General features: G+C 36.4%; 1 protein-coding gene across 11 annotated transcripts in view; it reads right to left on the reverse strand.

Moving 5' to 3' along the window:
* STARD13 (StAR related lipid transfer domain containing 13) overlaps positions 1-21919 on the reverse strand; it is a 554175-nt gene that overhangs the window by 309466 nt on the left and 222790 nt on the right. For 7 of the 11 annotated variants that reach the window (XM_008998115.5, XM_035302457.3, XM_078375284.1 and 4 more), the window contains one exon: positions 19265-19298. The exons of the other annotated variants lie outside the window; for them this stretch is intronic. In XM_008998115.5, coding sequence (XP_008996363.1) covers positions 19265-19298 — 34 coding nt within the window. The remainder of the gene's footprint in view (positions 1-19264; positions 19299-21919) is intronic. 11 annotated transcript variants of the gene reach the window in all.

Below are 21919 nucleotides of genomic sequence, written 5' to 3' on the forward strand. Positions count from 1 at the left end.
AAAGAAAACCTATCCCAATAGCATGACTCAAGGAAATTCTCTAAACAGGAATAGTGAAAGAAGGAAGGCGGGAAAAACATGCTAACCAAAAATATGGAAAAATGTGATGAGACTTTCATTCTCCTCCTGTGTTTTCCAAATTCCATTGATGGTTGAAACAAAACTTATGCCACTGTCTGATGTGGTTCTAAATGTAAACTGAGAAAATATTTAAGTTCTAAATGTAAACTGAGAAAAGACTTTACCTTCATAATAACAACTGAGGAGAGTAAAGGAAAATACAGGAAGAGAAGGGTTCTATACTTCACACACTGGCAAAATGACACCAGTCAACTGAAATGTCATCGAGATATAGTGGAATGTCTAGAGCAACCAGTAAAATAGCTATGCAAAGAGATACCCTCAAAAACACTACAGAAAGAGCAAAGTGAATTCTAAAATATTTTCAAGTAACATACAATAATGTAGGAAAAAGAAAACAGAAAGAATAAATGGAAAACAAAAATTATAATGGCATAATTAAGCTCTAACATATCAATAATTACATTGAACATAAGTGATCTAAATATACTAATTAATTGACAAAAATTGGCAGAATTGATTTTTTTAAAAAAGAACTACTTTATGCTGTCTATAATGAACATACTTCAAATATAATGATGCAGGCAGGTTGCAAGTAAAATAATGAAAAATATACCATACAAACATTAATTCAAATTTTACAAAACTATAGTAATATGAGACTGAGTGGAATACAGTACAAAAACAATTACCAGAGGTGTAGGGGGACACTGTAAAGGGACACAGCTTATGTAAAGAGGGTAAATTCACCAAGAGGACACAGTAAAGAAATGTCAAATGTCTATGTGTCAAAAATCAGAGCTTCAAAATATGTGAAGCAAATATCGATAGAACCAAAAGGAAAAATAGACAAATCTGTAACTGGAATTAAACACTTTCTCAACAACTGATGGAACAAGTGGACAGAAAAGGAACACAGATATAGAATAACTCAACAGCATCATCCACTAACAGCATATAATTAACACTGATAGAACTCCTCACTCAACAACAGCAGAGTAGACCTCATCCTGGGCAGTAAAACAAACCGTGGCAAATTTAAAACAACTGAAATAATACAAAATGTCTTATCTGACCACAATGGAATTAAACTAGAAATTAACAGCAGATAGACAACAGAGAATTCTCCAAACACTTGGAGACTAAACAACACACTTCTAAATAATCTATGGCTCAAGGAGAAGTCTCAGGAAAAGTTTTAAAACATACATTAAGTAGAATGAGAAAAAAATACAACATATCAAAGTTTGTGGGACATGGCTAAAGCCATGAGGGAAACTTGTAACACTAAATGCATACATTAGAAATGAGGAAAAGTCTCAAATCAATAATCTAAGATCCTACCTCAAGGATCTAGGGAAAAAAAGCAAAATAAATTGGAGGCAAGAAGAAAGAAGTAAATAATAAAGATGAGAGCAGAAGTTGATGGAACCGAAAATAGAAAAACAATAAAGAAAACCAATGAAACAAAAGTTGGTTCTTTAAAACCGACAAACATTAAAATTAAAAACTTTTGCTCTGTGAATCTCATGTGAAGAGGATGAAAAGACAAGCTACCGAGAGGGAGGCCGTATTTCCAACCACATAGCCAACAAAGGACTGGTATCTAGAGTATAACAGAACTCAAACTCAAAAGTAAAAATAAAATACCCTCACAATTCAATTAGAAAATAGGCAAAAGAAGTGAACATTCATTTCACTGAAGAGGATGTACAGACAGAAATAAGCACATGAGGCCAGGTGTAGTGGCTCACAGCTGTAACCCTAGCACTTTGGGAGGCCGAGGCAGGGAGATCACCTAAGGTCAGGAGTTCGAGACCAGCCTGGCCAACATGGTGAAACCCCTATCTCTACTAAAAATACAATAATTTGCTGAGTGTAGTAGCACAGGCCTGTAATCCCAGCTACTCGGGAGGCTGAGGCAGGAGAATTGCTTGAAACCGGAAAGCATAATCATTTAGTTGTGATACTGTACTACAGTTTTGCAAAACGTTATCACTAGAAGAAAATGGCTAAAGGGATCTGGAATTATTAGGATCAACAGTATTAATCATGTTTCATAAGAAAATATTTTTATAGTGAGCCAAGATTGAACCACTGCACTCCAGCCTGGGGGACAGAGTAAGACTTCATTTCCAAAAAAAAAAAAAAAAAAAAAAAGAACATGAGAAGATGCTCAACAGCATTGTCCATTAGGGAAATGCATATTAAAACCAAAATGAGGTATTATAACACACCTATTAAAAGGGCTGAAGTTTAAAAAAAGTGAAAAAACTAAGTTCTGGCTAAGATGCAGAGAAACTAGATCCCTCTGACATTGCTAGTAGAAACGTAAAATGGTACAGTCAATCTGATAAACACTTCAGAAATTTCTTTAAAAACTAAACATGCATCTGCCATACAACCCAGCAATCATCTTCCTGTGCATTGATCCCACAGAAAAACATGTTTACACAAAAACCTCTACATGAATATCTATAGCAGCTTTATTGAGAACGGTCCCACTGAAAACAACTTGGTTGTCCTTCAGTGAGTGAATGGTGGAGCAAACTGTGGCAAATCCACATCACAGAATACTATTGAGCTGTAAAAGGAAACGAGCTAGGGATACAAGCAACAACACAGATGAACCTCTAGAGAATTAGGCTGAGGGAAAAAAGCCGATCTTAAAACGTTACATATTGTATGTTTCATTTATATATTATTTTTGAAAAGACAAAATTATAGAAAGAAAAGAATTAGTAGTTGCCAGAAGTTACGGACAGGTGAGGGAGGGAGGGAAGTGGATGAGACTAAGAAAAAGAGAACAGGAGGGATCCTTATGGTGATGGAAATGTTCTCTATCTTGACTGTATCAATGTCGATATTTTAGTTGTGATACTGTACTGTAGATGTGCAAAATGTTATTACTGGGAGAAAATGGCTAAAGGGATCTGGAATTATTAGGATCAACAGTATTAATCCTGTTCCATTAGAAAACATTTTTATAGTAATATATACAGCATGCTTCCATTTCATCAAGAGCAAACAACAAAGCCACCAACCTCCAGTTATGAATCACTGGGGTAGGATGTTTGTGAAGATGGTTCCTAGTAAGCCCTGCTTCTCTCTTTTGCTGTAATGTGTGACATTGCAATAGACATCTGAGACATACTTGTATGTATGTCAATGTTTATAGGACAGATGACTGTGAAGGAAAACATACCTGTCAAGCATGGTTGCTGAGCAGTGGCAGTAGAAGTCAGAGGGCAGTGATTCACTTTTACTTTATTTATCTTTATATTGTTTTACTGGTTTCTACAAGTATATATTAGTCCATAATTCATAGAACATCAATTAAAGAAAACTTTTACTAGGAAAGAAAAATGTCCTATTTTTTATGAAACTCAGGCTGTGAAAAAGTGTCTTCCTCTGATTGCATTTTTATCTTCTGTCCTTTGCTGCACACCTCAGTTTTAGACAGTTGTGGGTAACGTTGGTTTCATAAACACTTTTATAAATCAGTTTTAAAAATAAAGGCCAAAAGCTTATACATTCAAGGTGGCTGTGGATTTACAACTAAAATATCCTTAATCTTCTTTAAATAAGCTATAAAAACTAAGCAAGACATAGTCATTAGGAAAATTAATTTAAAAATATTCTAACTAACGCAATCTGTAAGGTGCATTAGAAAAGTGCATTAGCACACATAACACTTTATCAGCCTGTAAAATTTTCACTAGCTTTCTCTGCTCTTAACCGTGCTATAGCAATGATAAATCTCCAGGAAATTTATCAGAAGAATAAGAAAATAATCATGTTTTTGCTGTGAGTTGCAGTTTTCATTTGTATTGCCTTTCACATTTATCGAATTCTTGATTTCTTTAAGATCTTTCTGAATTTCTTATAGGCCCTGAAACTCCTAGCCAAGGCCATTTTCATTAATTCAGTTCAACAGATATATATCCATAGTGTATACTATATGCTAGATACTATGCCAGGTGTTTGAAGAAAGAAAATGGGAAAATTAAAAAGAATAGAAAAAGCAGAGGAGCTATCAATCACTACATAACAATCTAGTAAGAAAAGTCAAACATTTTCAAAACTATATAATGTGCTGGTGGTAAAGCCACAAAGACTAGATTCCATTTGAACTAGTCATCAGGGTGGTAAGATTGAGTCGGAGTTTGGCAGGAAAATAAGATAAGGAACTGGAAGTGTGCAGAAATAAAAGGAAGTATAGAAGAGCATAGTGTGATTGAGGACGAAAATGTAGTTGGTGAGTATGTAGTCTGTAGTTTCTGATGAACAAGGAGTAGAAGTGACAAGAACACAGGCTCTTTTTACATTAAAAATACAAGTTAGTTTTCAACAAGAGTGTCAGTTCAGTAGGGGGAAGACAGTATTTTCAAGTGATTCTGGAACTAGATATTCACATGCAAAGATTAGTCAGACTCCTTCTCTAGACCATACACAAAAATTAATTCCAAGTGGACTTCAGACTTCAATGTAAATGCTAAAACTACAAGATTCTTAGAAGAAAACATGGGAATCAATCTCTATGATCTTGAGTTTAGTTAGGCAAAGCCTTCTTAGACATGATCTAAAAAATATAAGCAACAAGAGAAAAGAAAAATAAATTGGAATTTATCAAAAACTTAAAAATTTGTACTCTAAAAGACATCATCAAAGAAGTTAAAAGACAACCCTAAGAATGGAAGAATGTATTTGCAAATCATAGTATATCTAATAGGGAATTGCATACAAGACTATATAAAGAACTGCTATACTTTAACATTTTAAAAAGACGAATAACTCAATTTTAAAATGGGCTTTTAAAAGTGACCATAAAAGAGGAATTGAACAGATATTTTTTCAAGGATGATACAAAAGTAACTAATAGGCACACAAAAAGATGCGTGACATCATTAGTCATTAGAAACCACAATGAAATAATAATTTCATGTCCATGGGGTTGGCTACAAGCAAAAAGACAAATAATAACAAGTGTTGGTGAGGATGTAGAGAAATTGGAGCAAACATACATTGCTGGTGGGAATTTAAACTGGTGCAGCCCCTCTGGAAATAGTTTGGCTTCCCCTTCAAAAGATTAAACACAGAATTATCATAGGGCCCAGCAATCCAAGTATATATTCACAAGAAACAGAAACACATCCACACAAAAACCAGGAAATGAATGTTCATAGTGGCATTATTCACAGTAGCCAAAAGTGGGAACAACTCAAATGTCCACAAACTGATGAACAGACAATCTCAATGTAGTATATCCACACAATGGAATATTATTCCCAGATAAAAAGAAAAAAGGACAGATCCATACTGCAACAAGAATGAGCCTTGAAAATGTTATGCTGAGAGAGAAGCCAGTTGTGAAGACCACATACTATAAGATACGATTTACACAAAATGTCCAGAATAGGCAAATCCGTAGGGACACAAAGTAGATTCGTGGTTTTCAGGGACTGGGTGGGAAGATTGAGGGGGAAATGGGATTGACTGCTAATGGGTGAGGGATTGCTTTCTTGTCCTGCTGAGAATGTTCTAATATTGATTATGGCAATGGCAGCAAAAGTCTGTGAATAGACTAAAAATTATTGATTTATACATTTTAGATGGATGAATTGGATGGTATGTGAACTATGATAATGCTGTTTTAAAAAAACCTGTTAAACCAAAACAACCAAAAAACAAACACCTCAGACTCAGAGCCAGACCACCTAAGTTGAAATGTGCTCTTTCATTACCCATTATGAAGCTCTGAGCTACTTACCCTCTCTCGCCAGTATCTCCATCTAATAAATGAATGATTACTTCCAGCTGAGATCTTCAGGGAAATTTTTACAGAGATGGAATTGCGGCTGGTCTCAAGGACAGTGCTTTTCAGGACTGTAAGATGAGGACCTTAAGAGGAATGAGAAATGAACTAGTACTTTGAAAACTATTGTGCACCAGGGTCCGTGCTAAGCATTCTGTGCACATTATTGCCCTCTGCTTTGTAGTTATGAAAAAAAGAAATCCTGAAAGTGAAATCATTTAAAGTGACCAAGTAGGGGTTCAATTGCAAGCCCAAAGTTTCCTGTGTCTGGCTTGAGCCACACCTTTGAGAAGGGAAGCTCAGGCATCCGGTGGAGGAAGCAAGGTAAGGTTTCTCTGGTAGCATCCGGGGGCAGTGACTGGCAATTGTGCTTTTTAGAATCTTTAATGGCCAGACAGATTTTTTCTGGATATCATTCTATGGGTGATGAGGAGCCATGGAATTGCTCATCAAAAAAAAAAAAAAAGGACATAGCAGTAGTGATATGGATGTATGCTTACATGTAGAAGTCCAGTTCACCTTGTACCTTACTAGGCAACTCAACTCTACCTTTGAAAAACTTGCAATGTTACTGAAAATAGACACAGTCTGACAAGCTGGCCTTTGGTAATTTTTCCAGTAGAAAGTGATTTGCTTCCACAATTAAAAGATGACTTTAAAAAGTTAATTAAAACTTATTCTGTGTCTGAAAGTTTAATTTGAGCTGCTGATTGTTACCCAATGATAGACTGATTTTGGTGTGAATGTTGGTGCCAAGAATACATACTAGAAGGTTTTAAATCTAATTAAATCTCTGAGAAGATGAACAAAAATTGTAGTCTCACTTTATGCAAGAGCTCAGTGAAAAGGAAAACCATTTAAATGGTGTATAATGCGTTTATTTCATGGTGCCTTCTTTCACAAGTCGAGAAGGCATCATGAATGCCTTGCCTCTGCTTCCTACTTGGAAAGAGATTCTTTCAAAGCTACCAACAAGCATGGTGTCCAGCAAGCATTTGAAGTGCCTAGAAACTGTCAGACCTGGCATGCCAAGGTAGGCACCACATAGTTGAAGGAACAGGTAGCAAATGTGTGCTCAGCCCCATCCCAGGAGGGACCCCAACCCTAAGTCAAGCTGCTACATTGGTGCCCTGAAGGGCCTTGGTGCTCTTTTTAAGGCAATGGTTCTCAAGAAAGATGCTACATCTTCTAAAATATGTGCATTTGGGGAAAAAATGAGGAGGGACATTTTTGTTTATTGTAATGATTGGGATCTTCCACTATAACTTCATGGGCAGTTGTGAGAAAATATTCTGACAATCCTGAAAACCAGGACTAGACGGTGAAGACTTTGTCTGCATTCTACATGGTTGCTAAATCTACTGCCACATTAGTTATTACGTGAGCTTCTCTGAGACTAGACCCTAATTCTATTTTACACACAGACAGAAAGCAGCTTTTACGTGGTTTTAATACACACTCAATTTTCCAGCAATGACGCTAACATGGAAATGGTGGGAAGACTGTGAAGTTTGCTCATGATTTTGTGAAGAGTTTTTCACCATCACAGAACATGTCACTAAGGATGACGTCATTCATGGTATTGGGACTACCGGTTAAAGACATAAGAAGCAACCTGCATTTGTAATTACTATAATTGTTGTTTTTACTGTGTCCAAATATAAATATATTCTCATTTGGCTATTATTTTTAAATGTTGACTCTGATCATCAATGTTTAAGCCATTTATTTATTTGTGGGTTGTCTAGGCTTTTCAATACTACCTCCATAAATTGCACAATTTCTCCAGAGCTTCCTTCGGTAAAGGTTTCGTTTCCTAATCTATCCTTAATTTTTTGTTGCCTATGGAAGAAAATGAGCTCTAATGTCTTTACATATGAGACTAACCTTAGGCACTGGCATGCGCTGGAATTTCAAGGATGCGTATATATTTTGGTGATGCTTTGTTTCTACCCTGTCTGATTTTATAACACATGAAGTTAATTATTGTGACATCATACATAAATAAAGCCCAGCTCATTTGCAAGAATATCAGACTTTCTCATTTTCTCCACATTGACAGTGACAACTTGCCTTAGCATCTAATCTTGACTTTAATTAAGGTTATTTTATTCTCTCTTCTATCACGCACTTACGAGTCGGCCTGTTATTACTCAACTCAACCCTGGTTTCATTCTAAGTCCACCCTTATCTCCACTCATCCACTTACCTGTAACTCTTCCGCCAAATAGCTGCTCATATTCTTACTTTTTAAAATCCGAAAGTATTCATTATAGGCAATGGGCTAGTTCATTATATCTTCTAATGTGGTCAAGCTGAGTATTATACACTAACTACATTATCATTTAATTATAAATTATTTTTCTTTGTATTTATTACATTGGTTTTTGAAAATATTTGTATTTGCTCTCTGTAAATTTCCTTTCAGGAGAGTAAACAGTGTACTTACTTGTTTTAAAATTCTATGAAATATGTGTTGTATTAAGGGGTCACAGTACTCCTGTTATTGTAACAAAACACTCTTCACATTTTATTTCTGAGACAATGGAATGTGTTTTACTCAAGATTACATATAAAGAATGGTTTTGCCATTTTAGATACAGTTAGAACACCTTGGCTTCTCCTTTTATTCTAAGTTTATGAGACTGTATTCACCATTAAAATGCTTTATCATGCATGATTTGGGTACTCAATAAATATAAGTTAGGTAGAGATGGTTATGACAGCTCTGTATAGAACTAATGATCAATAATAACAGTGTGAGAAATAGCTATTATGTATTGATCATCTGCAGGCATCGAACTTAAGTTTCCGTTTATTATTATCTCATTTAACACTAATAATAATTATGCTAAATAGGTATGTTGTTATCCATATTAGTAGATGAGGAAAATGAGGCTTAAACAGACTGGTGACTTGCTCTTGATCACAAGGCTAGTCAAGTGACGGGAACCTAGACTCAAACTCAGGCCTCTCTATGCCAAATGCCCATGTTTTCTGCCTCCAAAAAGAATAAGGTTAGTCACTTTTGTATTAACAAACAGGAAACATAAAAATAATATTTTGGATTACAGAGGGAGGTAGGAGTGCTTTCAATAAATCAATTAAGGAAACCAATAATCCCTATAAATATTTTAAGTCAAGAGGATTTAAGGAGGGAAAGATAATATAACCCACATGGTGGCATACCAGTTTTCATGAGCCATGCCACAAAAATATTCTCCTTTTTTCAAATTAAAATTAATTCACACCATAATATTTATCACAAGAAACAACAACTTGTACTGTTCAGACTGGTAGCCAGTAGTTATATATAACTATTGAGCATTAGAAATGTGGCTAGTCTGTAACATAAAAATAGCACATAGACTAATGGAACAGAATAGAGAACTCAGATATAAATCCATACATTTACAGCCAATTCTGCTTTGACAAAGGCACTAGGAACGTACAATGAGGAAAGATACCCTCTTCAATGAATGGTTCTAGGAAAACTGGACATACACATGCAGAAGAATAAAACTAGACCCTTATCTATCATTATATGCAAAAAATGACAATGTGGATGAAAGACTTAAATAAAAGACTCAAAACAACAGAACTGCTAGAAGAAAACATAAAGGAAATCTTCATGACATCGGTATATGCAAGGATTTTTTGGCTTAAACCTCAAAAGCATGGGCAACAAAACAAATATAGAAATGAGATTACGCCAAATTCAGAAGTTTGTGCACAGCAAAGGAAACAACAGAGCCAAAAGACCACACACAGAATGAGAGAATACATTGGCAAACTATGTATCTAATAAGACGTTACTATTAAAAATATAAAAGGAACTCAAAAAAATCAACATCAGTGAAAATCCCAATTAAAAAACAGACAAAAGACGTGATCTCAAAAGAAGACATACAAATGGCCAATAGACACATGAAAAAATGCTCAACATCGCAAATCATCAGAGAGGCGAAAATTTAAAAACACAAGAAGTTATCATCTCATTCCAATTAAAATGTCTTTTATCAAAAAAACAGGCAACACATCAGTTAAAAAGTTTCTGCTCAGCAAAGGATACAATTAACAAAGTGAAGAGACAAACCACAGAATGGGAGAAAATACTTGCAAACTGTCCCTTAGATAAGGGATTACTAATGAGAATATATAATTATTAGGAGCTTATTACAGGAGCCCAAACAACTCTATAGGAAAAAATTGAATAACCTGATCAAAAAAATATGCAAAAGATCTGAATACATTTCTCAAAAGGAGACATACAAATGGCAAAGCAGACATATGAAAAGGCACTCAACCTCATTGCTCATCAGAGAAATGCAAATCAAAACTACAATAAGATATCATCTCACCCTAGTTAAAATGGCTTATATCCAAAACACAGGCAATAACGAATGCTGGCGTGAATGTGGAGAAAAGAGAACCCTTGTGTACTGCTGGTCAGAATGTAAATGAGCACAATCATGAAGGAGAAAGATGTGGAAGTTTCGCAAAAAACTAAAAATTGAACTACCATATGAAACAGCAATCCCACTGCTGGGTATAAACCCACAAGAAAGGAAATCAGTATGTCAAAGAGATACATGCACTCCTATGTCTGTTGCAGCACTGTTTACAATAGCTAAAATTTGGGAGCAACCCGAGTGTCCATCAACAGATGGATGGATAAAGAAAATGTGGTATATACACACAGTGGAGGACTATTCAGCCATAACATAAAAAGGAATGAGATCCTTCCATTTGCAACGACATGGATGGAACTGGAGATCATTATGTTAAAGTGAAATAAGCCAGGCACAGAAAGACAAACATTCCATGTTCGCACTTACTTGTGGAATCTAACAATCAAAACAATTGAACTCATGGACATAGAGAGTAGAAGGATTGTTATCAGAGGCTGGAAAGGGTAGCAGGGTGCTGGCAGTGAGGAGGAAATGAGGATGATTAATGGATACAAAAAATAGAAAGAATAAAGAGACCTATTATTTGATAGCACAACAGCGTGTGCTATAATAACTTAGTTGTACATTTATAGTCAATGATAACTTAATCATAGATTTTTAAAAGAGGAGCAATTTGACTGTAACTCAAAGGATAAATTCTTGAGGGGATGGATGCCCCATTCTCCATGATGTGCTTTTTTCACATTGCACATCTGTATCAAAATATCTCATGTACCTCATAAATATAGACACATACTATGTACCCACGAAAATTAAAATTTAAAATTAAAATACATTTTTTTAAATACAGGCAACAGTAACAGATGCTGGCAAGGACATGGAGAAAGTAGAATTTGTGTAAGGTTGGTGGGAACGTAGATTAGTACACTGCAGAGAACAGCATGGAAGTTCCTCAAAAACCTAAAAATACAGCTACCATATGATCCATCAATTCCACCACTGGATATATATCCAAAAGAATGGAAATCAATATGTTGACAAGATATCTTTACTAGCATGCTTTTGCAGCACTATTCACATAGCCAAAATATGGAATCAACTTACGTGCCCATCAATGGATAAATGGATAAAGAAATGTGGTACCTATATATGGGATATTATTCAGCCATAGAAAGAATAAAATCCTGTCATTTGCAGTAACCTAGGTGGAACTGGAGGTCATTAGTTTAAGTGAAATAAGCCAAGCACAGAAATACAAATTTTGCATGTTCTCACTCATGTGGGAGCTAAAAAAGTGGATCTTGTGAAGACAGAGAGTAGATTGGTTATTACCAGAGGCCACGAAGGATAGAAGGGAGGTGAAGATAAAAAGAAGTTGATTAATGGGTACAAATATAGAGTTCGATAGAAGAAATAAATAAGATCTACTCTTCTAGATTAGTAGGGTGGCTACAGTTTACAATAATCTATTCTCTATTTCAAAATAGCTAGAAGAGAACAATTTGGATATTGCTAGCATAGAGATAAGACAAATAATTAAGTTCGTGGATATTCCAATTATTTTTATTTGTTCTTTACAAATTATATGACTGTATTAAATTATAACATGTATGTAACATGGAACTGTGTATATCTATTATGCATCAATAAAACACTGTTTAATAAAAAATATGGCTAGTCTGAAATAAGATGTGCTGTAAATGTAAAATACAATCCAGATTTTTAATATTTATTATAAAAAAGAATACAAAATCACAATAATTTTAATTTTTATTTTATGTTGAAATGATATTTTAGAGATACTGGACTAAATAAAATGTTATTACAATTTTTTTAACCAATAAAAAAAACCTGTTTCTTTTATTAATACAACTTATGGATAATTTAAAATTACATATTTGGCTCACATTTGTAGCTCACATTGTATTTCTATTAGATGGCACTATTGTGCAATATATGACTTTGAAAATAACCAGGCTTAAAATTAAAACATGGGAAAATTGTTTTTGAACAACAAAAGCAAAGCAATAAGCAATACCCAATACTAAAGCGCTGGAAACTTTATTTTATTAAAGTTTTGGTCTTAGCTTTTGTCTACCAGTGAATAGATGTGCAAAATTTGACACACCATTTAAAGTCTATTAACCTCAGTTTCTGTAAAATCAAGATAATATTTACACTGCTTACCTCACAGGGTTTTCATAAATATAAATAATTATTTCATTCATTCAAAAAATATATCAAAGGTCTAACATGTGGTAAGCCAGGGATACCAAGAACATAAGTTGTTGAACCTGCCCTCAAGGGGCTACGATAGAAATGACAGAATGCTACAGGGGCAATGATGGAACCATTACGAAGTATCTTGTGACTGGCACTCTGCTTAGGGATTAAGGGAAATTCGGCAGAGGACTTGGCCTCAGATCTGGCTCCCTGAACCTGAAGCAGAGTAAACCAGGTAGAGAAGTCAAGGAACACCTTGTCTTCAAGTCCCTAAGGTACAAAAGAGCAGGATGTGCTCAAGGAAAAATGGGGGTGGTTAAGGTCTGGGAAGTGAAAGAGGAGAGCTGGTGCCTTATTTCCAGTATGGACAGTTCTGGATGGAAGGTTCTGATGCTGGGAGAGGGAGGAGAAGAGAGGAATCCCAGTCACTCACGAGCTTTGGCTGGTATCAAAATAAATGGAAACTTCAGAGCTTCTGATTAAAGAAATTATTGATTATACTAAAGAAAGATTTCTTTAACAAGATAATATTTTTTCTCTATTGCCTATATTATAAAATAATTTTGGAATCTTTCTTTTCTTCTTAGAGAAAAGATGTTAGAAAAAGTTAGAAATACAAATTAACAGGATTTAATAAAATAGTGTTCAATAATTAATTTCTAGAAAAATTATGTGGAGTGAACTTTTTTTAACATCTTCTCAGCTCTCTAAGTTAGAACAGTGCCTCACGAAAGGGTCCACATTCTCAAAAGGACAATTGCATGGATGCCTGGGGGAAGTCAAGGAACACCTTGTCTTCAAGTCCCTAAGGTACAAAAGAGCAGAATGTGCTCAAGGAAAAATGGGGGCGGTTAAGGTGCAATTTCTCAAAACAACCTAAGCCTACAAGAAGTCATTTAAATCTACCAGCATTTCCAAAGACTGAATTAGTTGCTAGAGATTAATGTATTTCAAAGTTATCTGTAGCAATACTGCAGTCAGTATGATAGGTGACTTAAAATTTTCTATGGTACTATATCTATATGAAAATCACAATGAAGGTAATGGGGTACGAATAGTACTTTCAAGATTATATGTTTGCACATAACATACTTTAAAAGGCATTTTCAAAAGCAAAAATTATGGCTGCTTTTTAATGTTTGTATTTTCTTTAATGTACTTTTTACAGAGCTTGCCATTTCAAGAACAGTAAAAATAAACATTAATCTCAAAACGATTTAGAAGATGTGGGCATACTATAGAATCTAAAAAATGAAATAATGCTTTATTTTCACCATTAAATTTATATTACTTAATAAAACAATATGCCATAAATAAGAGTAGAGACAATAAGATAAAATCATGTTATTGGATGGACAATTTTTAAATCTCAGACAATAAGATAAAATCATGTTACTGAATAGACAATTTTTATTGTTTTCCTTTCAAATCGTGGAACGAATGAGAAGATTAAAAGGATGTTTTTCAGCAAAGGTCTATTATTTACAACAAATGGCTTTGAACAACAAAATAAATTGATACTTCAGTGCTTCTGATTGAAGAAATTATTGATTATGCTAAAGAAGGATGCTTTTAACAAGATAATATTCTTTTTCTGTTGCCAACACATTTCCTACCAAGTATTGTAATTGCTTTCTGCTTTTCTGCTTTCTGGTCATAATCTCATCTTTTCAAGGTCTCTCATCCTCTAGAAGAACCACTCCTATCTCTCGGAAGACCTCAAAAGGGAGAAACCAGGAACTGCTTTGTCTTTGGTTAGAATTTATTCAGGTCTCACTTCCTTCGAAAACTCTCTAGACGCAACAACAGCAACAATCTCTATTACACTGGGTTCCAGAGGAAAATGTAAATCAGGCAGTTTTAAAACACAAGAAAGAATCACCAGGAATCACCTCGCCAGAGTCAACAGTGGGTCAGGGTCACATCCTCCTGCTATGCCATGTTCTCCCTTCCATCTGTATTCCATTAATATCTTGGATTTATTCTTTTCAAACTGGGGTATTTGGCAGTGTGCCACAAAGCCACAGGATAAACACAAGGTCTTCCTGCTGCATATACTTCCCTTGGTAGCACTTAACTTTATTAATATAAAAGCTATTGTTTAGGGGTTCATTTAGTCAGCAAATGCTTTTGAGCACCTGTTGTATGGCAGCAGTTTATTGGCAGCAAGGGATAAAATAGTGAGCAAGACATGGACCTTTTAGCCTATTGGAAAGGAAGGGAGGGAAGAAGAAAGGAAGGAGGGAAGGAAGGAGGGAGGGAGGGAAGAAGGGAAGAAGGGAGGGAGGGAGGGACGGAGGGAGGAAGAAAGAAAGGGAGGGAGGGAGGGGGAAGGAAGGAAGGAAGAAAGGGAGGGAGGGAGGAAGGAAGAGGGAAGGGGGGAGAGAGGGAGGAGAGGGAGAGAGGGAGGGAGGGAAGGAGGAAGAGGGAAGGGAGGGAGGGAGGGAGGGAGGGCTGGAAGGGAGAAGGAATGTAACTACAAGTTCTCTGAAGAAACAGATTGGAGCCATAGAAACTAGTTGGGGGAAGGAGTCAACCTCTTTAGCTAGAGTGAGCAGAGAAGGATTTTTAAAACAGGTGGCATTTAGGCTTCAAGAGAAGGAGACAGGAAAGCTGGGTTAAGGGAGAGCAATACAAAAGTCATCTGAAATCTTAAGGTCAAACATAAATTTCATATTTGTCAGTTTCAGCTGCCTTGACTCCCTGCTACTCAAGGCTCTTCAGTTGATGTTTGGGGAACTTTGCCCAGAAGAAGTCCATGAATTCCACTGTGAGAGGTAGGAATGGTGGATAGAAAACACTCTCCTTTTCCCTATCTGTATTTAAGTTGGCAGCTTGCAAGGGTTTTAACTAAGTACTCAGAATAACGTCCAAGGGAATAAGCTGATACATCTCAAATATGGAGGGAAAGATTGTATTTTAACTAGATTTATAAAGCTCTTAAGCTTTATGTGGCACTTGCATTTTGAGATAGATATTCCCACTAATTAAAATCGAATGAAACTAAGGTCTTCTTGGCACACTTTGGTGCCTTCTTTTTGTCTCATGTGGCCGTATTGCTACAGAATGGTAATTGTCTCTCTATACATAGCCATAGAAATCACAATTTAAAAATCTTACTGAATTACTGTGAATTTCACTAAATAGTTATAAATTTACTTTTTGAAAGGCTCTGGTTTCGCTGGAGAAATCTAGAGAGAGAATTTAATTTAGGCAAGCTTCTTGAAAGAGGGGTAATTTTGTCTCACTTTACCTTTGTATTGCTAATGCCTTGCACAGTACGAGGAACATATTAATGTTCAACAGACACTTAATTAACTAAATTGAAGTTTTAATTTTATTTTGGGATTGATAAAGGGTACCAAAGATCTCTTGGGCTCAGATATTTGTCACTACAATTAAATTCCAGTGAAACAGAGGGATAGGTATGCTCTGTATCGTACATGATTTTCTTCACAGTAATTGGATTTGGCTAGTACTTTTGATTTCCTACATACTCTATACTTCTAACTGTTGCGAAATTCTGTTCCTGACAGATCCTTTGTATTCTTGATAATGTGCCATAACAAAATGCCGTAACACAATGAAGGTGAGAAGGCAGGAAGTAATGATAGCTTTGTGGAAGGATGAACAGCTAGGTCCATGAAGCATCTTTTGAAACTGTTCTCAGAGGAGTTGTCCTTATTGCTCTACTGAAATTACTCAGAGAAAAAAAATGTAAGAAGTGATTTCTTCAGATGTGATTTTATTTTCCTTAGGTTTTCAGCCTGTTTTCTAAACCAAAGAAAAAAACGTTTACAATATTAAATGAACAGTATGCTGCACACTAAGAATGGTACATCACTGTGAGATTCAAATATCCTTGATAGTGAACAACACTGCAATTTGGCTTTAGTCTCCTATTTACAAATGTAAAGAAATGATAATACATACCAGGAGAAGATGAATGAAAAAACAAATTAAGTCAACCATCACGGCTTGGGTTAATTTTATAATACGCATATATCAATGTATATATTTACTCTTCAAAAATAATTTTTCATTCCATTAAGCAAACTATATTATGATATATAACATTGATTTCTATTTTGAATTTTTATCTAACCAAGGCCACAGCATAACAGACATAAGGAGAAATTATTCCACTGTTGCTAAAGTAGACGCTTCTTTCATCACGAGGCTGACATCTCGTCCCAGCGGACAGCTTCAACTTCTTAGAAAAGAGTGGCATTCTCTCTTAACCCGTAGTGAAAGCAATAATGGCCTTTAGTCCACCTGACTGTGCCTCTACTTTTCTGCTGGAATCTCTTTTGTTTTGGGTTTCACATTAACCCCTATCATTGACGGAGACCAGAGGAAAATGTGAACCCAGGCAGTTTTAAAACACAATGAAGAATCACCAGGAATCACCTCACAAGGCTCAACAGGGGGTCAGGGCCACATCCTCCTGCTACATCATGTGCCACCCTCCATCTGTGTATATGGAGGGGTCCCTTCAGTCTGACTACCATATTCCGTCTCTGCTAAAATGGAGCAAAGCTCTTGGATACTCCAATCAAGAAACAAAGATGGAAAGCCAAATTAGGAACGAGGGCAGTTGATTTTACAGTTTACAATAGCAGGAAGAAATGAGCATCAAAAGTTTAAATTATTAATAATTTAATTTGAAAGATGAGGTTAAAAAAAGGGAGATGACTCAAATTGAAAAATCCAAACTTATGGACTGTTTTATACCTGCATGGAAATTGGAATTAGCCTTCCATAATTCTTCGATTTATATGTTCAGAAAAATTGTTCTCAGACATCCTTCACCAATATTTCCTACTCCCAGAATACTTTCCATAAATATTTATGTGAAAATTGATTTGACTGTCTTCTAGATTTTCTGGCCTGCTTGCCTATTCAATTTTTTCCCCCTGCCAAAATGAAACACTGAACACAGAGCGGTTAAGCAGCTAAATATTCAGGCTGTAGTAGACTGAATTCTCATGCATGACCCCTGAAGACTGACAGGTAAGCTCCACATCCAATCTAGGATTACTATACCACACCAGAGTCCCCATGGCTGAACTTCCTCACAGAGATTTCATTTGTTGGAAAAGTACTTGTCATTTCTACCCAGAAGTTAACTATGGTTGTTTCTTACTTTCTTGACTGTCGCTTTCATATGGTGAAAAATATTCTTTTGCTATAATAAGTTGGATATGCTTATGAAATGAAGAAAATAGACCTCATATTCTAGTTATCAAATCTCCAGGGGAAACACATTGTTTGTCTAAAAGCTTCACAGGCTGCTCATTAGTGTAGATCCCTTTTTTGGTCATTTCTGGAGTGAAGTACATTCTTTGCTGATGTAAAAGCAGTATCAACTCCTTGAATTCAAGTTGGAATTTCAACAAGAGAGACGAAGCACAGAGGGTTCTACTTATGTCATAATTTACTATTTGGACACATTCATATGATTTTAAAAGAGGACTGTGCTTATTTCTCACTAAGCTGCCAGGTGGTTAAGGGTTATATATAGTTGAAGTCCCAAATATAAAATTTTTGTTGTAGACAAAGATAATGCACATTTGATGCTACAGGCATTTCTCAGAATGGCAAGAAGAAATTCTGTTTGGTTGTTTCGTGGGACAGCTGATGGGCCTAGCACACTCACTAAAGACATTTTCCTGACAAAGTTCTAGCCATTCATTTTTGCCTGGAGGCCCAATGTAAAGGCCTCCTTGCAAATCTTCTCAGGAGTTGGAAGAAGAGCAGATGACTATGTCTCAGAGATCCAACGCTCATCCTAAGCACAAGTGAAGCAGAGATCTTGAGTGTCTGAATAATGTACTAAAACTGGTTCTCAACAAATTACAGAGAAATGAGTATATAAAAATGGAACTAATGCTGGCACCAATGCAGATAAAGGTAGCATCAGACTATTGCTTTTAGAGGCATAATTTGACAAGATATTTCAAAATCAGGCTTTAGATATAAACTCAGAGAAAAGTATTGACTTTCAAGTCTAGCAATACACTGCTTGTCTACAAGACATGAAGAATCCGCACGGTAGAATGACACAAAGGGCTTTGAAGGGGTTCCTTTCTATGTTTAAGTATGTAAAGGACCGTATGAAGTGAGGACTGATAGGGAGATTTCAGAATGTCATGTCCATAATGACTGCTCAAACAAAGAGTGCGCAATGCTGCTGAAGAGTTGGTAAGAATTGGTGATTCAGGAGTTGTTAGCTGTCAGTTTATATAGTCATTAAAATAAGAAATTCCACAAATGAAACTGTCAACTATTTGGATTTATACAGAACATTTCCAAATATGAAAGCCATAGAAATAAATCACTACCCTCATATATGCCTCATTTTTGAGAGGCCTTACCTTCTAAGCAGATGTTTCAGTAAAGTGCAATCTTTTATTTATTTCCTACTTAACCTATAAGATACATTTCAAGATAAAGACTGGTTATGCAAAGCAATTCTTTCTGTGTAAAACTAACTTTACAAAATGGAGATAAACTCACAGCTGCATGAGGACTACAGAAAACTCAATGAACTTTTCCAGTTTTCAAAATGCAGGTCATATTTTGATTTAACATCAACTGTATCCATCAACTTTGCATCAATGATTCAGTGACACTTATGAACTTATGGCATGTTTAAATTTATAGGGATGAGGCAAAGCTCGCCAAACAAATTTTATACATAAACAAAAAAGATTTTATCAGGGAGACTTACTTGCTCTTTCTTTGCTTCGCTTATCAGAAAGCACCTATTAAAAAAAAAAACAATATCACTCATCTCAAAATTATATCACTTTTGTCAAGAATATTGAGTTTCAGACAAAAAAATAACATTCCAAAATTAGAACCAAATGGCCTCCAGAAATGAAAAAAAACTGCTAACTGAGGCATGAAGATTGAATGATTATAGTAACTACACAAATCATCAGGAATCATAAAAGTCATTAAAATACTCATTCATGGGGAAGATGAATTAAATTTATTTTTCTCTGACTTAAGTAAAGATTTATACAATAAGGCCGGGCGCGGTGGCTCACACCTGTAATCCCAGCACTTTGGGAGGCCAAGGCGGGTGGATCACGAGGTCAAGAGATTGAGACCATCCTGGTCAATAGGGTGAAACCCCGTCTCTACTAAAAATACAAAAAAAACTTAGCTGGGCATGGTGGCGCGTGCCTGTAATCCCAGCTACTCAGGAGGCTGAGGCAGGAGAATTGCCTGAACCCAGGAGGCGGAAGTTGCGGTGAGCCGAGATCGTGCCATTGCACTCCAGCCTGGGTAACAAGAGCGAAACTCTGTCTCAAAAAAAAAAAGGATTTATACAATATAGGCCTGGCATGGTGGCTTGTGCCTATAATCCCAGCAATTCAGCAGGCCTAGGTGGGAGTTCCAGGCTTAAGCTGAAGAGTTTGAGACCAGACTGGGCAACATAGCAAGACCCCTTTCTCTACAAAAAATTTTGAAAATAGCCAAGCATGGTGGTATGTGCGTGCTGCTACTTGGAAGGCTGAGGTGAGAGGATCTCTTGAGCCTGGGAGGCAGGGGTTGCAGTGAACTGTGATTGTGTCACTGCACTCCAGCCTGGGCGACAGAACGAGGAAAAGAAAAAGATTTACATAATACCATGTGCCTAGTGACTAAGAAGAAGACTAATGTCTAGTTTCTATTCACTGCTTCACTGCCCTGGTGTCAGCAACAGTCTCTTTAGTGCTAAACCCAGGCCCCGCCTCACTGTGTCTCTCAGTGACATCACAGGCCCTAACTTAGCTGACTACTCCTTCCTTCTGAAACTCTATCCTTCTGGGCTTCTGAATCCCATGCTGTCCCTGCTGTCTTTTCTACCCCTCTGCTTGTTCCTTATCATTTTCTTGGTGGGCTCTCCTTTTGCCTGTGTCTTTCTTATATGTTGATTCCATTTACTTCAGTTTTATTTTGTCTTGCTAGGGATGGGTACTGGCCCTTCTTCCCCTCCCCTTTGCTCCTTCTTCCAGAGTGATCTCGACTACTTTCCATCCATGTTTTAATAACCTTCAGATTTAGATCTCCAACTTAGGTCTCTTTCCTTGAGCACCAGGACAAAAAAAAAAAAAATTTTTTTTTTTTTGAGGTGGAGTCTCACTCTGTCACCTGGGCTGGAATACAGTGGTGTGATCTCAGATCACTGCAACCTCCACCTCCCAGATTCAAGTGATTCTCCTGCCTAAGCCTCTCCAGTAGCTGGGACTGCAGGTGTGCACCAACCATCCCTGGCTAATTTTTATATTTTTAGTAGAGATGGGGTTTCTTCATGTTGGCCAGGTCTCGAACTCCTGACCTCAAACGATCTGCCCACCTCAGCCTCCCAAAGTGCTGGAATTACAAGTGTGAGCCACCACACCTGGTCAAGAGCACTGTTGATTGCACATTGCATTTGGATATTCCGCATCAGACACCTCAAATTCCGTGTCAAAAAGTCAACATCCTCTGCTCCCCTCCCACCTCCTCCTCCACCTCCTGGTCCACATACACATACAGATCCCTTTTCTGGGTTCCTTCTGTCTTGGTGAATAGTGTTTCCATCTACCTGTTTGCTCAAATCAGAAACTCAAAGATCACCCAGGACTCCTTCCTGTCCTCACTAAATCCTGCTGATGCCTACTTCCAAATCTTGCTTGAATCAATCTGTTTCTTTTCATCCCTGCTGCCACCTCTTAGGCAACATTCAGGTCATACTTAGAAAATTGCAATAGTCTGATTCTTAGTCTGATTCTAGTCTTATTTCTCTCCAATCTATTCTCAGCCAGCATGATTACTTCAAAAAATGATGCGATCACGTCAATCTTCTTAAAATTCTTCAATGGTTCCCCATTATTCTAAGAATAAATACAGCATTGTGGTTAATATCATATATTTAGCAATCGGAAAGACAGTTGCTATCTGTATGACCTTAAAAAAGTGACCACATTTCTCTAAGCCTCATTTCCTCATCAGTAAAATGAGGTTGCTGTGAGGAGTAAGTATAAAAATTCAGGGAATGTACTGAGCCCCATGTGTAGCAGAGAAAAAGTATACAATAAATATTGGTTGATTATCTTGAAGGAAATTCTGAAAAACAGATGTCTATGTTTATTAACTTTTTCAAACTATCAGGTACACATTACAAGGGTCAGGCAAGAAAGAGGTTAAATGATGATGCAGTTAAAACTTTGTCCTTACTGTCACAGTTTCTTCCCAGCCCATTGTTTGTGTCTCTGCCTATTCTATGCCTGTGCTCATACTTGCCCCAGGAAAAATCAAATCCACAAGAGTTGATGAGTGACAATAAGATCCACTTTTCCCAAGGATATTCACATACCAAAGGGACACCACTTGACAATAAACACCAATAAAT

This window comes from Callithrix jacchus, chromosome 5 (genome assembly GCF_049354715.1).
Source record: "Callithrix jacchus isolate 240 chromosome 5, calJac240_pri, whole genome shotgun sequence".
NCBI classification, from domain to species: domain Eukaryota; kingdom Metazoa; phylum Chordata; class Mammalia; order Primates; family Cebidae; genus Callithrix; species Callithrix jacchus.